Source organism: Desmodus rotundus, chromosome Y, assembly GCF_022682495.2.
Source record: "Desmodus rotundus isolate HL8 chromosome Y, HLdesRot8A.1, whole genome shotgun sequence".
NCBI classification, from domain to species: Eukaryota; Metazoa; Chordata; class Mammalia; order Chiroptera; family Phyllostomidae; genus Desmodus; species Desmodus rotundus.
Genome location: NC_092332.1, coordinates 5,450,454 through 5,476,220, shown reverse-complemented (window position 1 = coordinate 5,476,220; position 25,767 = coordinate 5,450,454). Strand labels below are relative to the sequence as shown.

At 60.3% G+C, this 25,767-nt stretch overlaps 2 protein-coding genes across 2 annotated transcripts; both read left to right on the top strand.

Moving 5' to 3' along the window:
* The first annotated feature begins 3,653 nt into the window (after positions 1-3,653).
* Positions 3,654-5,726, top strand: LOC139440605 (testis-specific Y-encoded protein 1-like). The gene is made up of 5 exons (XM_071220436.1): positions 3,654-3,987; positions 4,856-4,977; positions 5,143-5,254; positions 5,368-5,513; positions 5,613-5,726. The coding sequence occupies exons 1-5, from the start codon at positions 3,654-3,656 to the stop codon at positions 5,721-5,723; spliced, it is 825 nt and encodes a 274-aa protein (XP_071076537.1). The 3' UTR covers positions 5,724-5,726.
* A 7,812-nt stretch (positions 5,727-13,538) lies between these two features.
* LOC139440604 (testis-specific Y-encoded protein 1-like) lies at positions 13,539-15,167 on the top strand. The gene is made up of 5 exons (XM_071220435.1): positions 13,539-13,779; positions 14,297-14,418; positions 14,584-14,695; positions 14,809-14,954; positions 15,054-15,167. The coding sequence occupies exons 1-5, from the start codon at positions 13,539-13,541 to the stop codon at positions 15,162-15,164; spliced, it is 732 nt and encodes a 243-aa protein (XP_071076536.1). The 3' UTR covers positions 15,165-15,167.
* Positions 15,168-25,767: the final 10,600 nt, after the last annotated feature.

Genomic DNA, 25,767 nt, shown 5'->3' with positions numbered 1-25,767 from the left:
TCCTCTGTGATGTGATTGTGAAGCCGTATGTCAGTAGGCTCCCTGACATCCTGATATTTGCAGGATCCCCGCATGGCTGGCAGAAGCCGGCGGGTTGAACTTGTTGCAGGCGGCCCTCTTTCCAGCTGCCTTTCTTCCTGACGGTCTAGGCTGTCCGTTTGCCGGGCCACTCGGTGGCGTGAGCATGACCAATGAGAGGCCTCCAGCCTCTCCGCTGGAGGCAGCGCTAGGACCCGCGCCAGCACCCAGCGGTGCTGGACCCACCGCTAGGGCAGCCCTAAGGACGTGCGGCCGTAGTCCTCACTGCTGTCGTTCCCCATCCCAGAGCTTGGCCGGGGGGAGGCGGCGGGGGGCGGGGGGCGGGGGTGGGGTGCTGGCGGGATTGCGGAGGTCAGGCCTCCCTGGCAATGCCGGGAAAATCCTTGGTGTGTGAGCCAGCAGTCTAGGATTTGGGTGAGAGCTCGGCCCCGGCCCCTCACCTTTTCTGTTTCTTCTGCAAGTGGGTCTGCCGTGGACTGTGGCCCAATCCTCTGCAGTCCTGTGTGAGGAAGCTGGCGGCAGGAGAAGCGCAGGAGAAAGGGCAGCTTGGCGAGGAGACCACCCTTGGCAGGGCACTCTGCGGAGGAGTGACCCACAGATGGGCCATTTCATTCTTCCCTGGACCCGTCGAGACAGGGAGGACTAAAGCCCAGGACCCCAGGTCTCCAGGCCATCAGGGTAAGACGGGAAGCCCGGAGCGGGCCTCCGTTCCATTGCAAACGGCAGCCTGCACCACTTCGTTGGTGCAGTAGAAAGCGGGTTCTGTCTGGCGAAGCCCGCCTTGGACGAAGGACCGTGCGTGCCCAGAGTATCTCCGCACTCATACTGCTGCGGTGACTCCGCTACCCTGACCTCCCATTCCAGGCCAACCACCCCACCCTGCGGCCCACCTTCCACCCCTTGATCGGTGGCCTGCACAATGCTCTTGCCACCTCCACTCCCACACATGTGTAGGAAGCATGAGAGGTTCCTCGAGTCCCTCCTGTGCCCCCTTCAGATCCTCACAGCCATCGCGGGCATGCTTCTGGGCCTCCTGCGCCCTCCACCACCACGGAACCCTGGTCATTGTGGAGGAAAGTGTTGAACACAAGGGTGCAGGGCATCGAAGAGGTCTGCGCTGCAGGTGCCATGCTCTCTCATTCCTAGAGGCTTGCACCTTTGTGAAAGACATTTCGCCCTCGGGGCTCCTGTTAGTTACACAGGGCACAGGCCAGGGTGAGGGACCCTGTGGTTGGGCTCTTCGATCCGCATGCAATGTGCAAATCACCCACAAATGCACTCTGTGCGGTGTTCGGATTCATTTGAGACGAGGAGCAAAGAAGCACATGGACTGCACATCTTAGAGCGTAGATTGCGCGCACAGCTTTCCGGGAATTCGAGACTCGGGCAATGTTTGAGTGATTCGGGGACGAGCCCGGCCATCAACATCCCCGCTGGGGATCTCTCCCCTACGTGGGAGTGAGGGTTAGTTACTCCGTCCACCCTGGGTGACACAGGGAAGCCCGAGGGTTTGGCGAGCTGGGCCAGGCAGGACGGGCCCCTCCCAGTCAGCGGCCGATGGCCCTGCGGGCTTTTGCTCCTGCACGCAGAAGGAATGCAATCCTGCCTACGATACGGGTTCTCTGGAGGGTGGTCCAGATGTTGCCCAGTCTGCAAGCCCCACGGCTGACCCCCACCCCTTACTTGCAGCCCAGCCGACCCCCCGGCACAGGTGCAACCCTCATAATGGCCATGTGATGACAGGTCCACCCATACCACCACCCTCACGGAAGGCCATCTCATTTTCCCACTGGCAGAATCAAGCCGAACATCCTGGGGTGGAGTGCACACAGCAGGCTACCCAGTGACACCGCAAGGTGTTTCAGCCTCTGTGCACTCTCCTTGCTTGAACGGCTGCACCTTCACTTGACAGGAACGTCAACTTTGGTTTCCGGGGTGTGCCCCACCGTTGCACATTCTGCTTCAGTGTGCAAGACCTCCGTGCGCTGACACGGATTTCCACGTCTCCCTTTGGTGTGACTGAGTGCTGCGTGGCGCTGCCCCGGGCACCTGCTTGCACACAGCAGGGCCTGAGCAGCCTCCCGGGCCGGCCACCACACACCTCACACTCCTACTCCTGCACCCTTCCCTGGAAACCTACCCCACAGCCTGGCGTTGGCTCTGCCCGTGAACTCCCTTGGTTCCCGTTACTCGCCCTGCCGCTCCCGGTAGCGGTGGAGCCCACCGGCCCCGGGCACCAGTCCCCTGCGACGAACGGGTTAGATGTCCGTGAGCAAGGGCAGATTTTCGAGAGCAGGGGCGCGTGAGAAATGCAGGGTAGCTGAAGAGAGGGGGACATACCGGTCACGAACCCCTTGCCTTCACTCCTGCTCTCAGAGGGCCAGCAGGCCTTAGTTTCTTTCAGCAACGCAGCCTGAAATGGGGACACCTGGGGCCCATCTTTCCCTTAGCGAAGCAGGGTAGAAAGAGTTGGCGACGCAGAGTTCCCAACGGCATTCCCACACCTGAACGGGTCACTGGGGCAGAGGGCCAGATGGGTGCTGTGTGAAACGCAGCAACCCCGTAAGAAGGAGCTGCCTTGCCTACTTAAGGCAGCGTGTTGCTGTAGCTCACTGGAATCCCCAGGTGGGGAGGGGACAGAGAGCCGGGCGCAAGGACAGACAGGGAGCGGGACTGAAAGAGGGAACAGGGAGAAGGTGACACATGGACAGAAAGACTGAATGCACCCTTTGCTTGGCTCTTTGCCCTCTTGAAGGGAGGCCAGAGTCTTCTTCTGGCACGGGCTTTCCCTCTGGCTGGCCCCGGCCCCTTGCAGGGGCTGTCCTCCCAGGAATAGCCTCTGCTCCCAGGACGCGCGTCCCTGTGCCTCTCTCCCTTGGTTTACCCAGGGACCCTGGGAAGGTGCCATGGAGAGGTGAAGAGGTAGTGAGCAGCTCTAGTTAGCACCTGCAGGAAACACACAGCAGACGGCCACGGCCAGGGAAGGGCCGCAAAAGGTCAGAGAGTGAACTTCGTGGGCACCGCCTTGATGCGAGAGAGGGTTAGCTGCGCAAGGGAGGGGGCTGACAGGCGGGACTAGGAGTGTGCCGCTCAGGGGAGCCTCGGTTGGAGGACCCCAGAGGAGGCGAGCAGGCTGGGCGTGGCTGACAGCCCGCTCCTTGATCCCTGGTCTTCCTCTCCACTAGGGGGCGACTGAAAGGTACAGGCGCGCGCGCGGGATCCCGCCAGAACCTGGGGTCGCCAGGGCCCCAGGAATGCTGACAGAGCAGGGATAAGGGCGGTGCCCCTTGGCAGCTGCCCGGCCGCCGAGCCCGCAGACATGGCGAGTCCTGCTGGGCACGCAATCGGCGGTGCATCGTGCGCTATGGGGGTGACCACAGCCCCTGCCAGGGCCCTCCAGGTGACAGGGCTGCCGGGGTGCCGAGGCAGTGCAGCACGAGGGGACCGTGGCGGCCGCCGGGGGTGGCGTTGGGGGCCAGGTGGCGGAGGGCTGGCCAAGGATCGCTACAAGGGAAGGGCGAATGCTATGCAGAAGCCCAGGCCCTCAGAGCCTGCTGGAGGGGGCGAGCCTGGCTGGGTGGAGGGTGGCGCTGCGGGCGGGGTTGGTGCTGGACATGCGGGGTCTCGTGCAGGTGCTGGAAGTGGGGGCAGGAGGCCAGAAGTCGGCTGCAGAAGAGGCCCCATTAAGGGCCGAGGAGAAGCCAGGTGGGAGCAGCGCGCGGCCGCCACTGGAGGTGCTGGAGGCCCTGCAGTGGCAGCTGAGCGCCGAGAGTGCCCGAGGCCGCAGGGACTACCTTGCTGTGAAGCTGGCCACGGCCCAGCGGCGGAAGCCCATTCTGGAGCGTAGGCGGAGCGTCATCCAGCGCATCCCCGGTTTCTGGGCCAAAGCCATATCCTTCCCCGTGCTGTGTGTGGTGGTGGTTGGCATGGTGGAGGAGGACGGCTGTGGTGAGAGGGCGAGGAGGAGGGTCCGGGCTTGTGAGGGGGTTGTGCGCGGAGGACAGAGCCTGGCACCTGCAGAGGCATAGGAAGACAGGGGAGAGGGGCCGTGGCGGGTGATGGGAGGCATGGAGAGGGAGGGCCGGGCAGGGAGGGAAGGGCTGTCTCTGGCCGTCAGAGCAGAAGGTGTGGGCACCAGCCACCATTCCCGCGCTGCAGATATCCGGGGCGCATTGCTACAACCCAAGAGCCCAGAGGAGAGCTTTGCCCAGGGGGCTCGGGGAAGGAGACACGTGGCCCGCGCCCACCTCCCTGATGCCTTCCTTCCCGTGTTCTTGTCAGACGGCAGGTCCCAAGAAGGTTTGGGGGCAGGCCACAGAGCCTGTTCCCACCCTCCTTCCCTAGGCACACCCAGGCGAGCCTCTCCGGGCACGTGCACACACACAGACGCGCAGACACACGCTTTTGGTGGCAAGCCGCCTGTTTGGGGGAGTTCCAAAGGGGAACGCTGCCTTCCTGCAGCGCAGGGGTGTCTGGAAACGACTGCGTGGTGACACGGTCTCTGCGGAACAGGCGCACTGCTTTCTCTGGGACCCCAAGGGACAGGGAAAGGGCACGGGCAGAGGACCTCAGCGCTGAGTCCTCTGCGCCAGCACAGCCTCCCGAAGGGCTGGTGTCTGGGAAGGAGTGGAGGGGGCGCCTGCCGTCGCAGTGCAGGCAGCCTCAGGAGAACATGAGCCCAGAGGTAGCAGACTGGGGAGCCAGTGTGAGTAAAGGCAGTCGGGGAGGGCACAGCAAGAGGGCACACGTGCGGAGTCCAGGTGGGAGGGCCTCGGCAGTCTCTGTTTCGGGTTCAGTCGAAATCCGTGGCTCTCAGCTGTGCGTGGCCTTGGCTCTGAAGGCTTCTTGACCAAAGAGCAGATTCAGAACCACCCCCAGATATCAGCCATCATCAGTGACCAAGACGAAGACATGCTTGAGTACTTGCTCACTGTGGAGGTCAGACTGGGGTGGCAGAGGGGCAGTCAGGTGTGGGGGGCCTGGGCTCCAGGCGGGAGTGGTCCGAGCACAGGGAGGAAGGGAGGGGGAGGCGGGTGCTTCCCGCCAGCAGGCAAAGTCAGGCAGCTGGGTCAGATGACACCTGCGCCCACCACGTCTCCACAGGTGCAGGAACTGGTTGGTCCGAAGCACCGCTGCAGGCTGAAGTTCTTCTTTCGGAGCAACCCCTACTTCCTGAATGAAGTGATCATCAAGGAGTACCATGTGAGCCTTGCAGGTGAGGTGGGGTTGCTGGACTCGGGTGTGGGAGGGCAAGGAGAAGGGGTGGGGTGGGAGACCGGTGTGGACACCGGGCAGTAGGAAAGCACACAGGCAGGTCCTTCGCTTCAGGCTATCGGGCCACTCGTTCCACTGCCGTCGACTGGTTCTGGGACTATGAACGCGGAGTTCCCAGCCGCAGGCAGGACACAAGCAGCGTCAACCTCTTCAACTGGCTGTCAGAGCACAGTCTTCCTGGCTCGGGCAAGATTGCTGAGGTGAGGCTGCACTGGCCATGGTCAGAAAGGGCGATGCTGGAGGCCCCGGGGTGTTTGGAGCTGTCAGGGACAGTGCTTGCAGGGGCTGTTTCATTTCAGCTCATAAGTGAGGACCTGTGGCCCAGTCCCCTGAGGCACTACCTCAGGGGTACAAAGGCCCCACTGGAGGGAGCTGCAAGAGGACCCGTTGCCGAGGAGCCCAGGGGCTAGGCGTTCCCAGGTCAGTCAGTGGTTGCACCCAGGAGACTCCTCTGAGAAACAGCAGGGAAAAGTCAAGCTCAGGACATCTGGACGTTCCCCAGGGCCCCACGTGGTCCGCGGGGATATTTCAAAGGGCAGGGGCCGGCCCCTGTGCCAAGGGAGTGCTTACCCAAAGCGGGATACTTTAACACGTTTCTGCGATTCCCTGTCTCTGGCAATTTGGGCGCCCCCCTACCGGGGCCCGGAAGCACTCAGTGGGCCGCCGTACCGCGCGCCCCCTCCCCAGCTCTCCACACAAACTTGTACGCAGCCATGCTGCACCTGCTCTGCAGCCTGTGGCCCGGGGTCCCTGTCTAAGCCCAGGGCTCCTTCAGCCGATCCCACCTACCTTCTGGTGGCCTCAGGCTCCAGGCAGCACGCTTTTCACGTCCTGGGGCCTCTCAGGGCACGGTGCAATGACTGGGGACACCATGGGTCACAGAGTGGCCCGAGACACCACCATTGGGTGGTGTGCCCCTGCCGCTGAGTGCGCGACTGGGCATTCTTGTTGGGGTGAGAGTCTCGGGGGGGCAGTCCAGAGCATGCGGTGAAGAGGGCAGACCATGCAACCGGCCAGGGAGGACACGGCCTGGGCGCGGTCTTCCCGCGCCAGTGATGGCCGAAGGATTCTGTGTGGTTTTCCCGCACAGGAACAAAGGCTGCCCCGGGGATCGCCTGTGGATGTGGACGCACAGACAGATGGCACCGTGTGCCTGAGTGACGGGGAAAGACACATAAAGGTCTCAGCAGTGCTTCCGCCTCTGTGTCTTTTGTAGCCGGGTCACGCGCCACTCTTAAGCACAAGGGCCGCGCCCCCATTCACACATCCAGTGCACGTGGAATCCTGCCCACGGTCCCATCTCTGACTGGAGGAGATGTGTGATGAGCAGGCCGGGCAGGGCCTGCAGACTCCCTTGCCCCATCACGGCCCCGTCCATGCCACCTTACGACTTCAGCAACCTGTTTCCTCACCCAAGCAGCTCCAGCTCAGGGTCATGAGCCAGAATCCAGATAGGGTCCTGTCAGTGTACTTTGGGCTTGTCCATCTGTATAGTTGCCGTGCTCCCAACACCTGCTGCTACGTAGTTCCTCGACTGAGGACGAAGTTTATGCAGCGGGTAGGCTGCATGTGTGCACTCAGGGACTCCCCAGGCGCCTTCCTTTGCCTCTGCTTGTAAATGGGCACTTGATGTGACAGAGAGTGTCGGGCTCCGGGCTCCGAGGTGCAGTCGCAGATAAGAGGATCTGCTTCAGTTCTGCCCGGAGGGGACGCTTTCGTGTTCCTGTAGGATGAGTGTCAGGAATCCATGCCCCAGGGCTGAGGGCGGAGGCAGCGCTGAAATGTTTGATCTGGAGGACCTCATGCAGCTGACTGAGGTGAGGTGAGGGAATGAAGTGTTGGTGGAAGGGGACATGGTGGCCTTGGAGTAGGGCTGTGGTTGTTCCCCGTAATGAAGGGGAGGGCGATGCCTGGAAGTGTAGCAGTGTGCAGATAGGGAGTTCCGGTGGGAGTAGGAGTAAGTCTACGGGGTAGGGGGTGGGAGGCGGGTAAGTGGTGCAGAAGGAGGATTCCGAGGACGAGCAGGGAGGCAAAGATGGAAGAGCGGGGTGAGGCCGTTGGGCAGAAGCCGAAGGCATGGAGGAGGAAGCGCTTGCGGAGGAGGCTTGTGGAGAAGGGCCTGTGAGAAGGAGGGAAGTGCACCTTGGGGGACTTGGTGCAGGAGGGGCTGGTAGTTGGGGAAGAGGTTGTGCCCGAGGTGACGGTGGTAAGGAAGGAGTTAGCACTGGATGTGTGGTTGGTTCATGTGGGGGAGGGTCTTTGGAAATGTGTCAGCAGAGGAACAGCTGGGGGGTGGGAGAGGAGATCTGGAGGTAGGGAGCGAGCAGGCAGGTGCTGGTAAAATAGCAATCAGTGTGGGAGGAGGAACAGAACGCCCAGGAGGGGAAACGAGAGAGAGAGGAGCTGTGGAAGCTTAGGGGTTGGGGGAAGAAGCGGGAATGCGGGTCCGGGTGTTACAGGAGCTGGTGTTGCGCGCGCAGAAGGAGGTGGTGGCGGAAGACCACCTGAAGACGATGAGGAGCCTGAGGTCCAAACACGGACCTTAGAGGGCTGAGCAGTGCGAGCAAGAGCAGCGACCAGAGCGTGGACAGGTGGAAGTGGCAACGTTGGTGCCGAAGTGGATGACTTCATGCGAGTGGGACAGTTTTGGCCTAGGGCGAAGTGCTGGTGGCAAGGAAGGATGTCTGGTGGAATCTGCAAGTGTGGAGGGAGGAGGTGGTGACTGAAGAGCAGTTGCTGGAGGAGGCGCAGCTTGTGCTGCAGTAGGGAGCCAAGAAGGAGTAGCAGTGAGAGAAGCGTAGGGCCTGCAAGTGGAAGCGGTGGTAGGGGGAGAGAGTTTTCAAGAGCTAGAAGTGAGAAGAAGGCAGGACGAGTAGAGGCTCACACTCTGTTTGTGGAAGGAGTGGGGTAACACGAAGTTCTGCTGAGGGAGAGCAGGGACGGGCAGAATCACCCTGAGGAGAGGCTGCAGGGGCAATTGGTTGCTGGGGGACAGCTGGTGCGGGAGAGCGGCGGGACCCACCGGGAGACCGGCGGGTGGAGGGTCCCGAGGGCGGGGCCCAGGCCAAAGCACATTGGCTAGGCCAGCACTCACCGAAACAGGAGCAGGCTGGGCCTTGACCCATGGGGCCCTGCACCTGGACGCCACTGGAGCCTCCAGGGGCGCTGCAGGCGGAGATGGAGCCCTTGAATGAGCGAGCCAGCAGGGCCTTCTCTGGGTTCGAGTGTGGGGCTTCTTAGAGGAGAAAGTCCCACCTGGAACTCAGAAGCAACGTCCATCAGCGCACGTGTGCATTCTGGGCCGAAGCGCAGTCCTCGGGGCCGCACCGCAGGGACTACAAGGTGCCAGAGCAGGGCCCGGAGTAAGGCATCAGCGGGCTTACTTTGCAAAGGATACGGGCATTTTCCAGAAGGGCTCCGGAGCTCCCACATGGTGCAGAAGAGCTCAGGGTGGGCACCACAGGCAGATGCAGAGCTTTGAGGGCATGCCTCATCTCCATGGAAACAGTGCAGTCCAGACCAGGACACACACCGAGGCTCGTACTGCACAGGTTCTTGTGTGAGTAAGGCTGCAGGAGGGCGCCTTGAGGTTCCACATGCTCAGTCAGAGGCAGGAGTGTGTGGCGTGATGAAGAGGAGGCTCGGCTGCCCATGGGGGCTCTGAGGGCCAGGAACCCCCCTCTCGGGAGCAACAGGAATGGAGCAAAGGAGAGCCACCGTAGGCTCCGTTGCCCTGTGAGGACAAGGCATGGGCCTAGGGGGAAAACGGAGGTGATGCGATGGCACTCTGTTCTCCAGAAACACTGCATTTCCTAGCCGCTCCCTGCTCAGGACCCTGCCTGCAGGCTCCTTGACCTAGAGCAGTTTGTCAAGCACTTAGAGCTGTCCGCCATGATCAGGGAGCGAGAAAAAGAACACGGGGAAACCTCATGATCGATCTGAAGGTGAGGCTGGGTAGAGCAAGGCGGGGCAGGGAGGGAGCTGGGGAGGATCAGCCGCCGTGCCCGGGAACAGGACATGGCACGCACCTGGAGTGAGATTCCTCCCTGGGCGCCCACTCTTCCCAGCAGGTGGATAAAGGCGGTGAGCGAGGCCAGACCCTGCTCTTGTTTGGCACTTGGTCCCACTTCCTCTGTGATGTGATTGTGAAGCCGTATGTCAGTAGGCTCCCTGACATCCTGATATTTGCAGGATCCCCGCATGGCTGGCAGAAGCCGGCGGGTTGAACTTGTTGCAGGCGGCCCTCTTTCCAGCTGCCTTTCTTCCTGACGGTCTAGGCTGTCCGTTTGCCGGGCCACTCGGTGGCGTGAGCATGACCAATGAGAGGCCTCCAGCCTCTCCGCTGGAGGCAGCGCTAGGACCCGCGCCAGCACCCAGCGGTGCTGGACCCACCGCTAGGGCAGCCCTAAGGACGTGCGGCCGTAGTCCTCACTGCTGTCGTTCCCCATCCCAGAGCTTGGCCGGGGGGAGGCGGCGGGGGGCGGGGGGGGGGGGTGGGGTGCTGGCGGGATTGCGGAGGTCAGGCCTCCCTGGCAATGCCGGGAAAATCCTTGGTGTGTGAGCCAGCAGTCTAGGATTTGGGTGAGAGCTCGGCCCCGGCCCCTCACCTTTTCTGTTTCTTCTGCAAGTGGGTCTGCCGTGGACTGTGGCCCAATCCTCTGCAGTCCTGTGTGAGGAAGCTGGCGGCAGGAGAAGCGCAGGAGAAAGGGCAGCTTGGCGAGGAGACCACCCTTGGCAGGGCACTCTGCGGAGGAGTGACCCACAGATGGGCCATTTCATTCTTCCCTGGACCCGTCGAGACAGGGAGGACTAAAGCCCAGGACCCCAGGTCTCCAGGCCATCAGGGTAAGACGGGAAGCCCGGAGCGGGCCTCCGTTCCATTGCAAACGGCAGCCTGCACCACTTCGTTGGTGCAGTAGAAAGCGGGTTCTGTCTGGCGAAGCCCGCCTTGGACGAAGGACCGTGCGTGCCCAGAGTATCTCCGCACTCATACTGCTGCGGTGACTCCGCTACCCTGACCTCCCATTCCAGGCCAACCACCCCACCCTGCGGCCCACCTTCCACCCCTTGATCGGTGGCCTGCACAATGCTCTTGCCACCTCCACTCCCACACATGTGTAGGAAGCATGAGAGGTTCCTCGAGTCCCTCCTGTGCCCCCTTCAGATCCTCACAGCCATCGCGGGCATGCTTCTGGGCCTCCTGCGCCCTCCACCACCACGGAACCCTGGTCATTGTGGAGGAAAGTGTTGAACACAAGGGTGCAGGGCATCGAAGAGGTCTGCGCTGCAGGTGCCATGCTCTCTCATTCCTAGAGGCTTGCACCTTTGTGAAAGACATTTCGCCCTCGGGGCTCCTGTTAGTTACACAGGGCACAGGCCAGGGTGAGGGACCCTGTGGTTGGGCTCTTCGATCCGCATGCAATGTGCAAATCACCCACAAATGCACTCTGTGCGGTGTTCGGATTCATTTGAGACGAGGAGCAAAGAAGCACATGGACTGCACATCTTAGAGCGTAGATTGCGCGCACAGCTTTCCGGGAATTCGAGACTCGGGCAATGTTTGAGTGATTCGGGGACGAGCCCGGCCATCAACATCCCCGCTGGGGATCTCTCCCCTACGTGGGAGTGAGGGTTAGTTACTCCGTCCACCCTGGGTGACACAGGGAAGCCCGAGGGTTTGGCGAGCTGGGCCAGGCAGGACGGGCCCCTCCCAGTCAGCGGCCGATGGCCCTGCGGGCTTTTGCTCCTGCACGCAGAAGGAATGCAATCCTGCCTACGATACGGGTTCTCTGGAGGGTGGTCCAGATGTTGCCCAGTCTGCAAGCCCCACGGCTGACCCCCACCCCTTACTTGCAGCCCAGCCGACCCCCCGGCACAGGTGCAACCCTCATAATGGCCATGTGATGACAGGTCCACCCATACCACCACCCTCACGGAAGGCCATCTCATTTTCCCACTGGCAGAATCAAGCCGAACATCCTGGGGTGGAGTGCACACAGCAGGCTACCCAGTGACACCGCAAGGTGTTTCAGCCTCTGTGCACTCTCCTTGCTTGAACGGCTGCACCTTCACTTGACAGGAACGTCAACTTTGGTTTCCGGGGTGTGCCCCACCGTTGCACATTCTGCTTCAGTGTGCAAGACCTCCGTGCGCTGACACGGATTTCCACGTCTCCCTTTGGTGTGACTGAGTGCTGCGTGGCGCTGCCCCGGGCACCTGCTTGCACACAGCAGGGCCTGAGCAGCCTCCCGGGCCGGCCACCACACACCTCACACTCCTACTCCTGCACCCTTCCCTGGAAACCTACCCCACAGCCTGGCGTTGGCTCTGCCCGTGAACTCCCTTGGTTCCCGTTACTCGCCCTGCCGCTCCCGGTAGCGGTGGAGCCCACCGGCCCCGGGCACCAGTCCCCTGCGACGAACGGGTTAGATGTCCGTGAGCAAGGGCAGATTTTCGAGAGCAGGGGCGCGTGAGAAATGCAGGGTAGCTGAAGAGAGGGGGACATACCGGTCACGAACCCCTTGCCTTCACTCCTGCTCTCAGAGGGCCAGCAGGCCTTAGTTTCTTTCAGCAACGCAGCCTGAAATGGGGACACCTGGGGCCCATCTTTCCCTTAGCGAAGCAGGGTAGAAAGAGTTGGCGACGCAGAGTTCCCAACGGCATTCCCACACCTGAACGGGTCACTGGGGCAGAGGGCCAGATGGGTGCTGTGTGAAACGCAGCAACCCCGTAAGAAGGAGCTGCCTTGCCTACTTAAGGCAGCGTGTTGCTGTAGCTCACTGGAATCCCCAGGTGGGGAGGGGACAGAGAGCCGGGCGCAAGGACAGACAGGGAGCGGGACTGAAAGAGGGAACAGGGAGAAGGTGACACATGGACAGAAAGACTGAATGCACCCTTTGCTTGGCTCTTTGCCCTCTTGAAGGGAGGCCAGAGTCTTCTTCTGGCACGGGCTTTCCCTCTGGCTGGCCCCGGCCCCTTGCAGGGGCTGTCCTCCCAGGAATAGCCTCTGCTCCCAGGACGCGCGTCCCTGTGCCTCTCTCCCTTGGTTTACCCAGGGACCCTGGGAAGGTGCCATGGAGAGGTGAAGAGGTAGTGAGCAGCTCTAGTTAGCACCTGCAGGAAACACACAGCAGACGGCCACGGCCAGGGAAGGGCCGCAAAAGGTCAGAGAGTGAACTTCGTGGGCACCGCCTTGATGCGAGAGAGGGTTAGCTGCGCAAGGGAGGGGGCTGACAGGCGGGACTAGGAGTGTGCCGCTCAGGGGAGCCTCGGTTGGAGGACCCCAGAGGAGGCGAGCAGGCTGGGCGTGGCTGACAGCCCGCTCCTTGATCCCTGGTCTTCCTCTCCACTAGGGGGCGACTGAAAGGTACAGGCGCGCGCGCGGGATCCCGCCAGAACCTGGGGTCGCCAGGGCCCCAGGAATGCTGACAGAGCAGGGATAAGGGCGGTGCCCCTTGGCAGCTGCCCGGCCGCCGAGCCCGCAGACATGGCGAGTCCTGCTGGGCACGCAATCGGCGGTGCATCGTGCGCTATGGGGGTGACCACAGCCCCTGCCAGGGCCCTCCAGGTGACAGGGCTGCCGGGGTGCCGAGGCAGTGCAGCACGAGGGGACCGTGGCGGCCGCCGGGGGTGGCGTTGGGGGCCAGGTGGCGGAGGGCTGGCCAAGGATCGCTACAAGGGAAGGGCGAATGCTATGCAGAAGCCCAGGCCCTCAGAGCCTGCTGGAGGGGGCGAGCCTGGCTGGGTGGAGGGTGGCGCTGCGGGCGGGGTTGGTGCTGGACATGCGGGGTCTCGTGCAGGTGCTGGAAGTGGGGGCAGGAGGCCAGAAGTCGGCTGCAGAAGAGGCCCCATTAAGGGCCGAGGAGAAGCCAGGTGGGAGCAGCGCGCGGCCGCCACTGGAGGTGCTGGAGGCCCTGCAGTGGCAGCTGAGCGCCGAGAGTGCCCGAGGCCGCAGGGACTACCTTGCTGTGAAGCTGGCCACGGCCCAGCGGCGGAAGCCCATTCTGGAGCGTAGGCGGAGCGTCATCCAGCGCATCCCCGGTTTCTGGGCCAAAGCCATATCCTTCCCCGTGCTGTGTGTGGTGGTGGTTGGCATGGTGGAGGAGGACGGCTGTGGTGAGAGGGCGAGGAGGAGGGTCCGGGCTTGTGAGGGGGTTGTGCGCGGAGGACAGAGCCTGGCACCTGCAGAGGCATAGGAAGACAGGGGAGAGGGGCCGTGGCGGGTGATGGGAGGCATGGAGAGGGAGGGCCGGGCAGGGAGGGAAGGGCTGTCTCTGGCCGTCAGAGCAGAAGGTGTGGGCACCAGCCACCATTCCCGCGCTGCAGATATCCGGGGCGCATTGCTACAACCCAAGAGCCCAGAGGAGAGCTTTGCCCAGGGGGCTCGGGGAAGGAGACACGTGGCCCGCGCCCACCTCCCTGATGCCTTCCTTCCCGTGTTCTTGTCAGACGGCAGGTCCCAAGAAGGTTTGGGGGCAGGCCACAGAGCCTGTTCCCACCCTCCTTCCCTAGGCACACCCAGGCGAGCCTCTCCGGGCACGTGCACACACACAGACGCGCAGACACACCCTTTTGGTGGCAAGCCGCCTGTTTGGGGGAGTTCCAAAGGGGAACGCTGCCTTCCTGCAGCGCAGGGGTGTCTGGAAACGACTGCGTGGTGACACGGTCTCTGCGGAACAGGCGCACTGCTTTCTCTGGGACCCCAAGGGACAGGGAAAGGGCACGGGCAGAGGACCTCAGCGCTGAGTCCTCTGCGCCAGCACAGCCTCCCGAAGGGCTGGTGTCTGGGAAGGAGTGGAGGGGGCGCCTGCCGTCGCAGTGCAGGCAGCCTCAGGAGAACATGAGCCCAGAGGTAGCAGACTGGGGAGCCAGTGTGAGTAAAGGCAGTCGGGGAGGGCACAGCAAGAGGGCACACGTGCGGAGTCCAGGTGGGAGGGCCTCGGCAGTCTCTGTTTCGGGTTCAGTCGAAATCCGTGGCTCTCAGCTGTGCGTGGCCTTGGCTCTGAAGGCTTCTTGACCAAAGAGCAGATTCAGAACCACCCCCAGATATCAGCCATCATCAGTGACCAAGACGAAGACATGCTTGAGTACTTGCTCACTGTGGAGGTCAGACTGGGGTGGCAGAGGGGCAGTCAGGTGTGGGGGGCCTGGGCTCCAGGCGGGAGTGGTCCGAGCACAGGGAGGAAGGGAGGGGGAGGCGGGTGCTTCCCGCCAGCAGGCAAAGTCAGGCAGCTGGGTCAGATGACACCTGCGCCCACCACGTCTCCACAGGTGCAGGAACTGGTTGGTCCGAAGCACCGCTGCAGGCTGAAGTTCTTCTTTCGGAGCAACCCCTACTTCCTGAATGAAGTGATCATCAAGGAGTACCATGTGAGCCTTGCAGGTGAGGTGGGGTTGCTGGACTCGGGTGTGGGAGGGCAAGGAGAAGGGGTGGGGTGGGAGACCGGTGTGGACACCGGGCAGTAGGAAAGCACACAGGCAGGTCCTTCGCTTCAGGCTATCGGGCCACTCGTTCCACTGCCGTCGACTGGTTCTGGGACTATGAACGCGGAGTTCCCAGCCGCAGGCAGGACACAAGCAGCGTCAACCTCTTCAACTGGCTGTCAGAGCACAGTCTTCCTGGCTCGGGCAAGATTGCTGAGGTGAGGCTGCACTGGCCATGGTCAGAAAGGGCGATGCTGGAGGCCCCGGGGTGTTTGGAGCTGTCAGGGACAGTGCTTGCAGGGGCTGTTTCATTTCAGCTCATAAGTGAGGACCTGTGGCCCAGTCCCCTGAGGCACTACCTCAGGGGTACAAAGGCCCCACTGGAGGGAGCTGCAAGAGGACCCGTTGCCGAGGAGCCCAGGGGCTAGGCGTTCCCAGGTCAGTCAGTGGTTGCACCCAGGAGACTCCTCTGAGAAACAGCAGGGAAAAGTCAAGCTCAGGACATCTGGACGTTCCCCAGGGCCCCACGTGGTCCGCGGGGATATTTCAAAGGGCAGGGGCCGGCCCCTGTGCCAAGGGAGTGCTTACCCAAAGCGGGATACTTTAACACGTTTCTGCGATTCCCTGTCTCTGGCAATTTGGGCGCCCCCCTACCGGGGCCCGGAAGCACTCAGTGGGCCGCCGTACCGCGCGCCCCCTCCCCAGCTCTCCACACAAACTTGTACGCAGCCATGCTGCACCTGCTCTGCAGCCTGTGGCCCGGGGTCCCTGTCTAAGCCCAGGGCTCCTTCAGCCGATCCCACCTACCTTCTGGTGGCCTCAGGCTCCAGGCAGCACGCTTTTCACGTCCTGGGGCCTCTCAGGGCACGGTGCAATGACTGGGGACACCATGGGTCACAGAGTGGCCCGAGACACCACCATTGGGTGGTGTGCCCCTGCCGCTGAGTGCGCGACTGGGCATTCTTGTTGGGGTGAGAGTCTCGGGGGGGCAGTCCAGAGCATGCGGTGAAGAGGGCAGACCATGCAACCGGCCAGGGAGGACACGGCCTGGGCGCGGTCTTCCCGCGCCAGTGATGGCCGAAGGATTCTGTGTGGTTTTCCCGCACAGGAACAAAGGCTGCCCCGGGGATCGCCTGTGGATGTGGACGCACAGACAGATGGCACCGTGTGCCTGAGTGACGGGGAAAGACACATAAAGGTCTCAGCAGTGCTTCCGCCTCTGTGTCTTTTGTAGCCGGGTCACGCGCCACTCTTAAGCACAAGGGCCGCGCCCCCATTCACACATCCAGTGCACGTGGAATCCTGCCCACGGTCCCATCTCTGACTGGAGGAGATGTGTGATGAGCAGGCCGGGCAGGGCCTGCAGACTCCCTTGCCCCATCACGGCCCCGTCCATGCCACCTTACGACTTCAGCAACCTGTTTCCTCACCCAAGCAGCTCCAGCTCAGGGTCATGAGCCAGAATCCAGATAGGGTCCTGTCAGTGTACTTTGGGCTTGTCCATCTGTATAGTTGCCGTGCTCCCAACACCTGCTGCTACGTAGTTCCTCGACTGAGGACGAAGTTTATGCAGCGGGTAGGCTGCATGTGTGCACTCAGGGACTCCCCAGGCGCCTTCCTTTGCCTCTGCTTGTAAATGGGCACTTGATGTGACAGAGAGTGTCGGGCTCCGGGCTCCGAGGTGCAGTCGCAGATAAGAGGATCTGCTTCAGTTCTGCCCGGAGGGGACGCTTTCGTGTTCCTGTAGGATGAGTGTCAGGAATCCATGCCCCAGGGCTGAGGGCGGAGGCAGCGCTGAAATGTTTGATCTGGAGGACCTCATGCAGCTGACTGAGGTGAGGTGAGGGAATGAAGTGTTGGTGGAAGGGGACATGGTGGCCTTGGAGTAGGGCTGTGGTTGTTCCCCGTAATGAAGGGGAGGGCGATGCCTGGAAGTGTAGCAGTGTGCAGATAGGGAGTTCCGGTGGGAGTAGGAGTAAGTCTACGGGGTAGGGGGTGGGAGGCGGGTAAGTGGTGCAGAAGGAGGATTCCGAGGACGAGCAGGGAGGCAAAGATGGAAGAGCGGGGTGAGGCCGTTGGGCAGAAGCCGAAGGCATGGAGGAGGAAGCGCTTGCGGAGGAGGCTTGTGGAGAAGGGCCTGTGAGAAGGAGGGAAGTGCACCTTGGGGGACTTGGTGCAGGAGGGGCTGGTAGTTGGGGAAGAGGTTGTGCCCGAGGTGACGGTGGTAAGGAAGGAGTTAGCACTGGATGTGTGGTTGGTTCATGTGGGGGAGGGTCTTTGGAAATGTGTCAGCAGAGGAACAGCTGGGGGGTGGGAGAGGAGATCTGGAGGTAGGGAGCGAGCAGGCAGGTGCTGGTAAAATAGCAATCAGTGTGGGAGGAGGAACAGAACGCCCAGGAGGGGAAACGAGAGAGAGAGGAGCTGTGGAAGCTTAGGGGTTGGGGGAAGAAGCGGGAATGCGGGTCCGGGTGTTACAGGAGCTGGTGTTGCGCGCGCAGAAGGAGGTGGTGGCGGAAGACCACCTGAAGACGATGAGGAGCCTGAGGTCCAAACACGGACCTTAGAGGGCTGAGCAGTGCGAGCAAGAGCAGCGACCAGAGCGTGGACAGGTGGAAGTGGCAACGTTGGTGCCGAAGTGGATGACTTCATGCGAGTGGGACAGTTTTGGCCTAGGGCGAAGTGCTGGTGGCAAGGAAGGATGTCTGGTGGAATCTGCAAGTGTGGAGGGAGGAGGTGGTGACTGAAGAGCAGTTGCTGGAGGAGGCGCAGCTTGTGCTGCAGTAGGGAGCCAAGAAGGAGTAGCAGTGAGAGAAGCGTAGGGCCTGCAAGTGGAAGCGGTGGTAGGGGGAGAGAGTTTTCAAGAGCTAGAAGTGAGAAGAAGGCAGGACGAGTAGAGGCTCACACTCTGTTTGTGGAAGGAGTGGGGTAACACGAAGTTCTGCTGAGGGAGAGCAGGGACGGGCAGAATCACCCTGAGGAGAGGCTGCAGGGGCAATTGGTTGCTGGGGGACAGCTGGTGCGGGAGAGCGGCGGGACCCACCGGGAGACCGGCGGGTGGAGGGTCCCGAGGGCGGGGCCCAGGCCAAAGCACATTGGCTAGGCCAGCACTCACCGAAACAGGAGCAGGCTGGGCCTTGACCCATGGGGCCCTGCACCTGGACGCCACTGGAGCCTCCAGGGGCGCTGCAGGCGGAGATGGAGCCCTTGAATGAGCGAGCCAGCAGGGCCTTCTCTGGGTTCGAGTGTGGGGCTTCTTAGAGGAGAAAGTCCCACCTGGAACTCAGAAGCAACGTCCATCAGCGCACGTGTGCATTCTGGGCCGAAGCGCAGTCCTCGGGGCCGCACCGCAGGGACTACAAGGTGCCAGAGCAGGGCCCGGAGTAAGGCATCAGCGGGCTTACTTTGCAAAGGATACGGGCATTTTCCAGAAGGGCTCCGGAGCTCCCACATGGTGCAGAAGAGCTCAGGGTGGGCACCACAGGCAGATGCAGAGCTTTGAGGGCATGCCTCATCTCCATGGAAACAGTGCAGTCCAGACCAGGACACACACCGAGGCTCGTACTGCACAGGTTCTTGTGTGAGTAAGGCTGCAGGAGGGCGCCTTGAGGTTCCACATGCTCAGTCAGAGGCAGGAGTGTGTGGCGTGATGAAGAGGAGGCTCGGCTGCCCATGGGGGCTCTGAGGGCCAGGAACCCCCCTCTCGGGAGCAACAGGAATGGAGCAAAGGAGAGCCACCGTAGGCTCCGTTGCCCTGTGAGGACAAGGCATGGGCCTAGGGGGAAAACGGAGGTGATGCGATGGCACTCTGTTCTCCAGAAACACTGCATTTCCTAGCCGCTCCCTGCTCAGGACCCTGCCTGCAGGCTCCTTGACCTAGAGCAGTTTGTCAAGCACTTAGAGCTGTCCGCCATGATCAGGGAGCGAGAAAAAGAACACGGGGAAACCTCATGATCGATCTGAAGGTGAGGCTGGGTAGAGCAAGGCGGGGCAGGGAGGGAGCTGGGGAGGATCAGCCGCCGTGCCCGGGAACAGGACATGGCACGCACCTGGAGTGAGATTCCTCCCTGGGCGCCCACTCTTCCCAGCAGGTGGATAAAGGCGGTGAGCGAGGCCAGACCCTGCTCTTGTTTGGCACTTGGTCCCACTTCCTCTGTGATGTGATTGTGAAGCCGTATGTCAGTAGGCTCCCTGACATCCTGATATTTGCAGGATCCCCGCATGGCTGGCAGAAGCCGGCGGGTTGAACTTGTTGCAGGCGGCCCTCTTTCCAGCTGCCTTTCTTCCTGACGGTCTAGGCTGTCCGTTTGCCGGGCCACTCGGTGGCGTGAGCATGACCAATGAGAGGCCTCCAGCCTCTCCGCTGGAGGCAGCGCTAGGACCCGCGCCAGCACCCAGCGGTGCTGGACCCACCGCTAGGGCAGCCCTAAGGACGTGCGGCCGTAGTCCTCACTGCTGTCGTTCCCCATCCCAGAGCTTGGCCGGGGGGAGGCGGCGGGGGGCGGGGGGGGGGGGGGTGGGGTGCTGGCGGGATTGCGGAGGTCAGGCCTCCCTGGCAATGCCGGGAAAATCCTTGGTGTGTGAGCCAGCAGTCTAGGATTTGGGTGAGAGCTCGGCCCCGGCCCCTCACCTTTTCTGTTTCTTCTGCAAGTGGGTCTGCCGTGGACTGTGGCCCAATCCTCTGCAGTCCTGTGTGAGGAAGCTGGCGGCAGGAGAAGCGCAGGAGAAAGGGCAGCTTGGCGAGGAGACCACCCTTGGCAGGGCACTCTGCGGAGGAGTGACCCACAGATGGGCCATTTCATTCTTCCCTGGACCCGTCGAGACAGGGAGGACTAAAGCCCAGGACCCCAGGTCTCCAGGCCATCAGGGTAAGACGGGAAGCCCGGAGCGGGCCTCCGTTCCATTGCAAACGGCAGCCTGCACCACTTCGTTGGTGCAGTAGAAAGCGGGTTCTGTCTGGCGAAGCCCGCCTTGGACGAAGGACCGTGCGTGCCCAGAGTATCTCCGCACTCATACTGCTGCGGTGACTCCGCTACCCTGACCTCCCATTCCAGGCCAACCACCCCACCCTGCGGCCCACCTTCCACCCCTTGATCGGTGGCCTGCACAATGCTCTTGCCACCTCCACTCCCACACATGTGTAGGAAGCATGAGAGGTTCCTCGAGTCCCTCCTGTGCCCCCTTCAGATCCTCACAGCCATCGCGGGCATGCTTCTGGGCCTCCTGCGCCCTCCACCACCACGGAACCCTGGTCATTGTGGAGGAAAGTGTTGAACACAAGGGTGCAGGGCATCGAAGAGGTCTGCGCTGCAGGTGCCATGCTCTCTCATTCCTAGAGGCTTGCACCTTTGTGAAAGACATTTCGCCCTCGGGGCTCCTGTTAGTTACACAGGGCACAGGCCAGGGTGAGGGACCCTGTGGTTGGGCTCTTCGATCCGCATGCAATGTGCAAATCACCCACAAATGCACTCTGTGCGGTGTTCGGATTCATTTGAGACGAGGAGCAAAGAAGCACATGGACTGCACATCTTAGAGCGTAGATTGCGCGCACAGCTTTCCGGGAATTCGAGACTCGGGCAATGTTTGAGTGATTCGGGGACGAGCCCGGCCATCAACATCCCCGCTGGGGATCTCTCCCCTACGTGGGAGTGAGGGTTAGTTACTCCGTCCACCCTGGGTGACACAGGGAAGCCCGAGGGTTTGGCGAGCTGGGCCAGGCAGGACGGGCCCCTCCCAGTCAGCGGCCGATGGCCCTGCGGGCTTTTGCTCCTGCACGCAGAAGGAATGCAATCCTGCCTACGATACGGGTTCTCTGGAGGGTGGTCCAGATGTTGCCCAGTCTGCAAGCCCCACGGCTGACCCCCACCCCTTACTTGCAGCCCAGCCGACCCCCCGGCACAGGTGCAACCCTCATAATGGCCATGTGATGACAGGTCCACCCATACCACCACCCTCACGGAAGGCCATCTCATTTTCCCACTGGCAGAATCAAGCCGAACATCCTGGGGTGGAGTGCACACAGCAGGCTACCCAGTGACACCGCAAGGTGTTTCAGCCTCTGTGCACTCTCCTTGCTTGAACGGCTGCACCTTCACTTGACAGGAACGTCAACTTTGGTTTCCGGGGTGTGCCCCACCGTTGCACATTCTGCTTCAGTGTGCAAGACCTCCGTGCGCTGACACGGATTTCCACGTCTCCCTTTGGTGTGACTGAGTGCTGCGTGGCGCTGCCCCGGGCACCTGCTTGCACACAGCAGGGCCTGAGCAGCCTCCCGGGCCGGCCACCACACACCTCACACTCCTACTCCTGCACCCTTCCCTGGAAACCTACCCCACAGCCTGGCGTTGGCTCTGCCCGTGAACTCCCTTGGTTCCCGTTACTCGCCCTGCCGCTCCCGGTAGCGGTGGAGCCCACCGGCCCCGGGCACCAGTCCCCTGCGACGAACGGGTTAGATGTCCGTGAGCAAGGGCAGATTTTCGAGAGCAGGGGCGCGTGAGAAATGCAGGGTAGCTGAAGAGAGGGGGACATACCGGTCACGAACCCCTTGCCTTCACTCCTGCTCTCAGAGGGCCAGCAGGCCTTAGTTTCTTTCAGCAACGCAGCCTGAAATGGGGACACCTGGGGCCCATCTTTCCCTTAGCGAAGCAGGGTAGAAAGAGTTGGCGACGCAGAGTTCCCAACGGCATTCCCACACCTGAACGGGTCACTGGGGCAGAGGGCCAGATGGGTGCTGTGTGAAACGCAGCAACCCCGTAAGAAGGAGCTGCCTTGCCTACTTAAGGCAGCGTGTTGCTGTAGCTCACTGGAATCCCCAGGTGGGGAGGGGACAGAGAGCCGGGCGCAAGGACAGACAGGGAGCGGGACTGAAAGAGGGAACAGGGAGAAGGTGACACATGGACAGAAAGACTGAATGCACCCTTTGCTTGGCTCTTTGCCCTCTTGAAGGGAGGCCAGAGTCTTCTTCTGGCACGGGCTTTCCCTCTGGCTGGCCCCGGCCCCTTGCAGGGGCTGTCCTCCCAGGAATAGCCTCTGCTCCCAGGACGCGCGTCCCTGTGCCTCTCTCCCTTGGTTTACCCAGGGACCCTGGGAAGGTGCCATGGAGAGGTGAAGAGGTAGTGAGCAGCTCTAGTTAGCACCTGCAGGAAACACACAGCAGACGGCCACGGCCAGGGAAGGGCCGCAAAAGGTCAGAGAGTGAACTTCGTGGGCACCGCCTTGATGCGAGAGAGGGTTAGCTGCGCAAGGGAGGGGGCTGACAGGCGGGACTAGGAGTGTGCCGCTCAGGGGAGCCTCGGTTGGAGGACCCCAGAGGAGGCGAGCAGGCTGGGCGTGGCTGACAGCCCGCTCCTTGATCCCTGGTCTTCCTCTCCACTAGGGGGCGACTGAAAGGTACAGGCGCGCGCGCGGGATCCCGCCAGAACCTGGGGTCGCCAGGGCCCCAGGAATGCTGACAGAGCAGGGATAAGGGCGGTGCCCCTTGGCAGCTGCCCGGCCGCCGAGCCCGCAGACATGGCGAGTCCTGCTGGGCACGCAATCGGCGGTGCATCGTGCGCTATGGGGGTGACCACAGCCCCTGCCAGGGCCCTCCAGGTGACAGGGCTGCCGGGGTGCCGAGGCAGTGCAGCACGAGGGGACCGTGGCGGCCGCCGGGGGTGGCGTTGGGGGCCAGGTGGCGGAGGGCTGGCCAAGGATCGCTACAAGGGAAGGGCGAATGCTATGCAGAAGCCCAGGCCCTCAGAGCCTGCTGGAGGGGGCGAGCCTGGCTGGGTGGAGGGTGGCGCTGCGGGCGGGGTTGGTGCTGGACATGCGGGGTCTCGTGCAGGTGCTGGAAGTGGGGGCAGGAGGCCAGAAGTCGGCTGCAGAAGAGGCCCCATTAAGGGCCGAGGAGAAGCCAGGTGGGAGCAGCGCGCGGCCGCCACTGGAGGTGCTGGAGGCCCTGCAGTGGCAGCTGAGCGCCGAGAGTGCCCGAGGCCGCAGGGACTACCTTGCTGTGAAGCTGGCCACGGCCCAGCGGCGGAAGCCCATTCTGGAGCGTAGGCGGAGCGTCATCCAGCGCATCCCCGGTTTCTGGGCCAAAGCCATATCCAAGAATAAACAAATGGGACCTCATTAAAATAAAAAGCTTCTGCATGGCTAAAGAAAACAGCACCAAATTACAAAGAGAACCAACAGTATGGGAAAACATATTGGCCAATGATACCTCAGACAAGGGCCTGATCTCCAAAATAGATAAAGAACTCAGACAACTCCACTCCAGGAAGACAAACAACCCAATTAAAAAATGGGCCAAGGACTTGAACAGACACTCTCCGAGGAAGACATACGGAGGGCCCAGAGACATATGAAAAGATGCTCAGCATCACTAGCCATCAGAGAGATGACAATCAAAACCACAATGAAGTACCATCTCACACCAGTCAGAGTGGTCAACATAAGCAAATCCACAAACAAATGTTGGAGAGGATGTGAAGGAAAGTGAACCCTAGTGCACTATGGGTGGGAATGCAGACTGGTGAGGCCACTGTGGAAAACAGTATGGAATTTCCTCAGAAAACTAAAAATGGAACTGCCCTTTGACCCAGCAATTCCACTGCTGGGATTATACCCTAAGAACCCTGAAACACCAATCCAAAAAACCTGTGCACCCCAATGGTCATAGCAGCACAATTTACAATAGCCAAGTGCTGGAAGCAACCTAAGTACCCATCAGCAAACGAGTGGATCAAAAACTATGCTAATTTTACACAATGGAATTCTACGCAGCAGAGAGAAAGATGGAGCTTATACCCTTTGCAACAGCATGGATGGAACTGGAGAGCATTATGTTAAGTGAAAGGAGCCAGCTGGTGAGGGACAAATACCATATGATCTCACCTTTACCTGGAACATAATAAATAGAAAAAAAAAGGAAACAGAGACATTGAAGATAAGAACAATCTAACAATGGACAGGGGGGCATGGGAAGGGGACAATGAGGAGAGGGGATTATAGGAACTACTATAAAGGACACATGGACAAAATCAAGGGGGAGGGTGGAAGTGGGGGAGGGACGGGCGATGGGCTGGGGTGGGGTGGAGGGATGGGGAGAAAAGGCACATAACTGTAATTGAATAACAATAAAAAATTAAAATTAAAAAAATCTTTAATTTTTTATATCCCTGTTTTGTGTTAAGAGGTTGAATAAAACATACTTATTCAGAGAACCAAGATGGTGGTGTAGGTAGACACACTGCGCCTCCTCACACAACCAGAACTGACAGAAAATCGAAGGAGAAGGAAGTCCAACACCAAGGAAATAAAAAATAAACATTCATCCAGACTGGTAGAAGGGGCGGAGAGAGGCAGCCGGGACAGAGATGACTCGCATTGCCATGGCAGGACGAAACTGGCAGAGTGTGGGACAAACAGGGCAGGCAGTCTGACCACTAGCAGACCCTGTGGCCCCACATTGCGCACAGATAAACTGAGAGGGCGGGACTCAGAGTGGGGGAGTACCGAGAGCAGAGCAGCAGGTAGCACCCCGCGGCCCCACATTCGCGCACATATAAACCAGACAAACAGTGGGGAGTGAAGCAGAACTCACACCCAGAGTTCCAGCTCAGGGAAATAAAGCCTCAGACCTCTGATTGAAAATACCTGTGGGGGTTGGGGCGGCAGCAGGAGAAACTCCCAGCCTCACAGAAGAGGTTGTTGGAGAGACCCACAGGGGCCTAAGGCATGCACAAGCCCACCCGCTCGGGAACCAGCACCAGAAGGGCTCCGTTTGATTGTGGGTAGCAGAGTGAAAGATTGAGGTGCAGTGGACAGTGGAGCAGGTGCCATTGCTCCCTCTTGGCCCCTCCCCCAAGTACAGCATCACAGCGCAGCCTCCAGAGTTATCCGCCCCGCCCTGGGAACACCTAAAGCTCCGCCCCTTTAAGTAACAGACACGCCAAGACAAAAAAGAAAAATGGCCCAAATGACAGAACACTTCAAAGCTCCAGAAAAAATACAACTAAGCGAGGAAGAGATAGCCAACCTATCAGATGCACAGTTCAATACACTGGTTATCAAGATGCTCACAGAATTGGTTGAATTTGTTCGAAAACCAGATGAAGAAATGAAGCCTATGCTAAGAGAAACAAAGGAAAATATACAGGGAACCAATAGTGATGCGAAGGAAGCTGGGATTCAAATCAATGGTGTGGACCAGAAGGAAGAAAGAATCATCCAACCAGAAAAGAATGAAGAAACAAGAATTCGGAAAAATGAGGACAGACTTAGGAACCTCCAGGACATCTTGAAACGTCCCAACATCCGAATTATAGGGGTGCCAGAAGGAGAAGAGGAAGAACAAAAAATTGAAAACTTATTTGAACAAATAATGAAGGAGAACTTCCCCAGTCTGGCAAAGGAAATAGACTTCCAGGAAGTCCAGGAAGCTCAGAGATTCCCAAAGAAGCTGGACCCAAGGAGGAACACGCCAAGGCACATCATCATTACATTACCCAAGATTAAAGAGAAGGAGAGAATCTGAGAAGCAGCAAGAGAAAAGGAGACAGTTACCTACAAAGAACTTCCCATAACACTGTCAGCTGATTTCTCCAAAGAGACCTTACAGGCAAGAAGGGGCTGGCAAGAAGTATTCCAAGTCATGAAAGGCAAGGGTCTACATCCAAGATTACTGTATCCAGCAAAGCTATCATTTAGAATGGATGGGAAGATAAGGTGCTTCTCAGATAAGGTCAAGTTAAAGAAGTTCATCATCACCAAGCCCTTATTATATGAAATGTTAAAGGGACTTACCTAAGAAAAAGAAGATCAAATAGGAATAGTAAAAATGACAGCAAACTCACAGTTATTAACGACCACACCTAAAACAAAAACAAGAGCAAACTAGGCAAACTAGAACAGGAACAGAACCATAGAGATGGAGATCACATGGAGGGTTGTCAATAGGGGATTGGCAGGGAGAGTGGGGGGGGAGGTACACAGAATAAATAGCATAAATGATAGGTAGAAAATAGGGGGAGGGTAAGAATAGTGTAGGAAATG

What these genes read in the sequence shown, in the direction of transcription:
- LOC139440605 (XM_071220436.1), top strand. Translation starts at nt 3,654, where the DNA reads ATGCGGGGTCTCGTGCAGGTGCTGGAAGTGGGGGCAGGAGGCCAGAAG. An exon ending in GGTGGAGGAGGACGGCTGTG is followed by an intron (nt 3,988 to 4,855) that starts GTGAGAGGGCGA and finishes CGTGGCTCTCAG; the next exon opens with CTGTGCGTGGCCTTGGCTCT. An exon ending in AGTACTTGCTCACTGTGGAG is followed by an intron (nt 4,978 to 5,142) that starts GTCAGACTGGGG and finishes ACGTCTCCACAG; the next exon opens with GTGCAGGAACTGGTTGGTCC.
- LOC139440604 (XM_071220435.1), top strand. Translation starts at nt 13,539, where the DNA reads ATGGGAGGCATGGAGAGGGAGGGCCGGGCAGGGAGGGAAGGGCTGTCT. An exon ending in AGTACTTGCTCACTGTGGAG is followed by an intron (nt 14,419 to 14,583) that starts GTCAGACTGGGG and finishes ACGTCTCCACAG; the next exon opens with GTGCAGGAACTGGTTGGTCC. An exon ending in GCTCGGGCAAGATTGCTGAG is followed by an intron (nt 14,955 to 15,053) that starts GTGAGGCTGCAC and finishes GTTTCATTTCAG; the next exon opens with CTCATAAGTGAGGACCTGTG.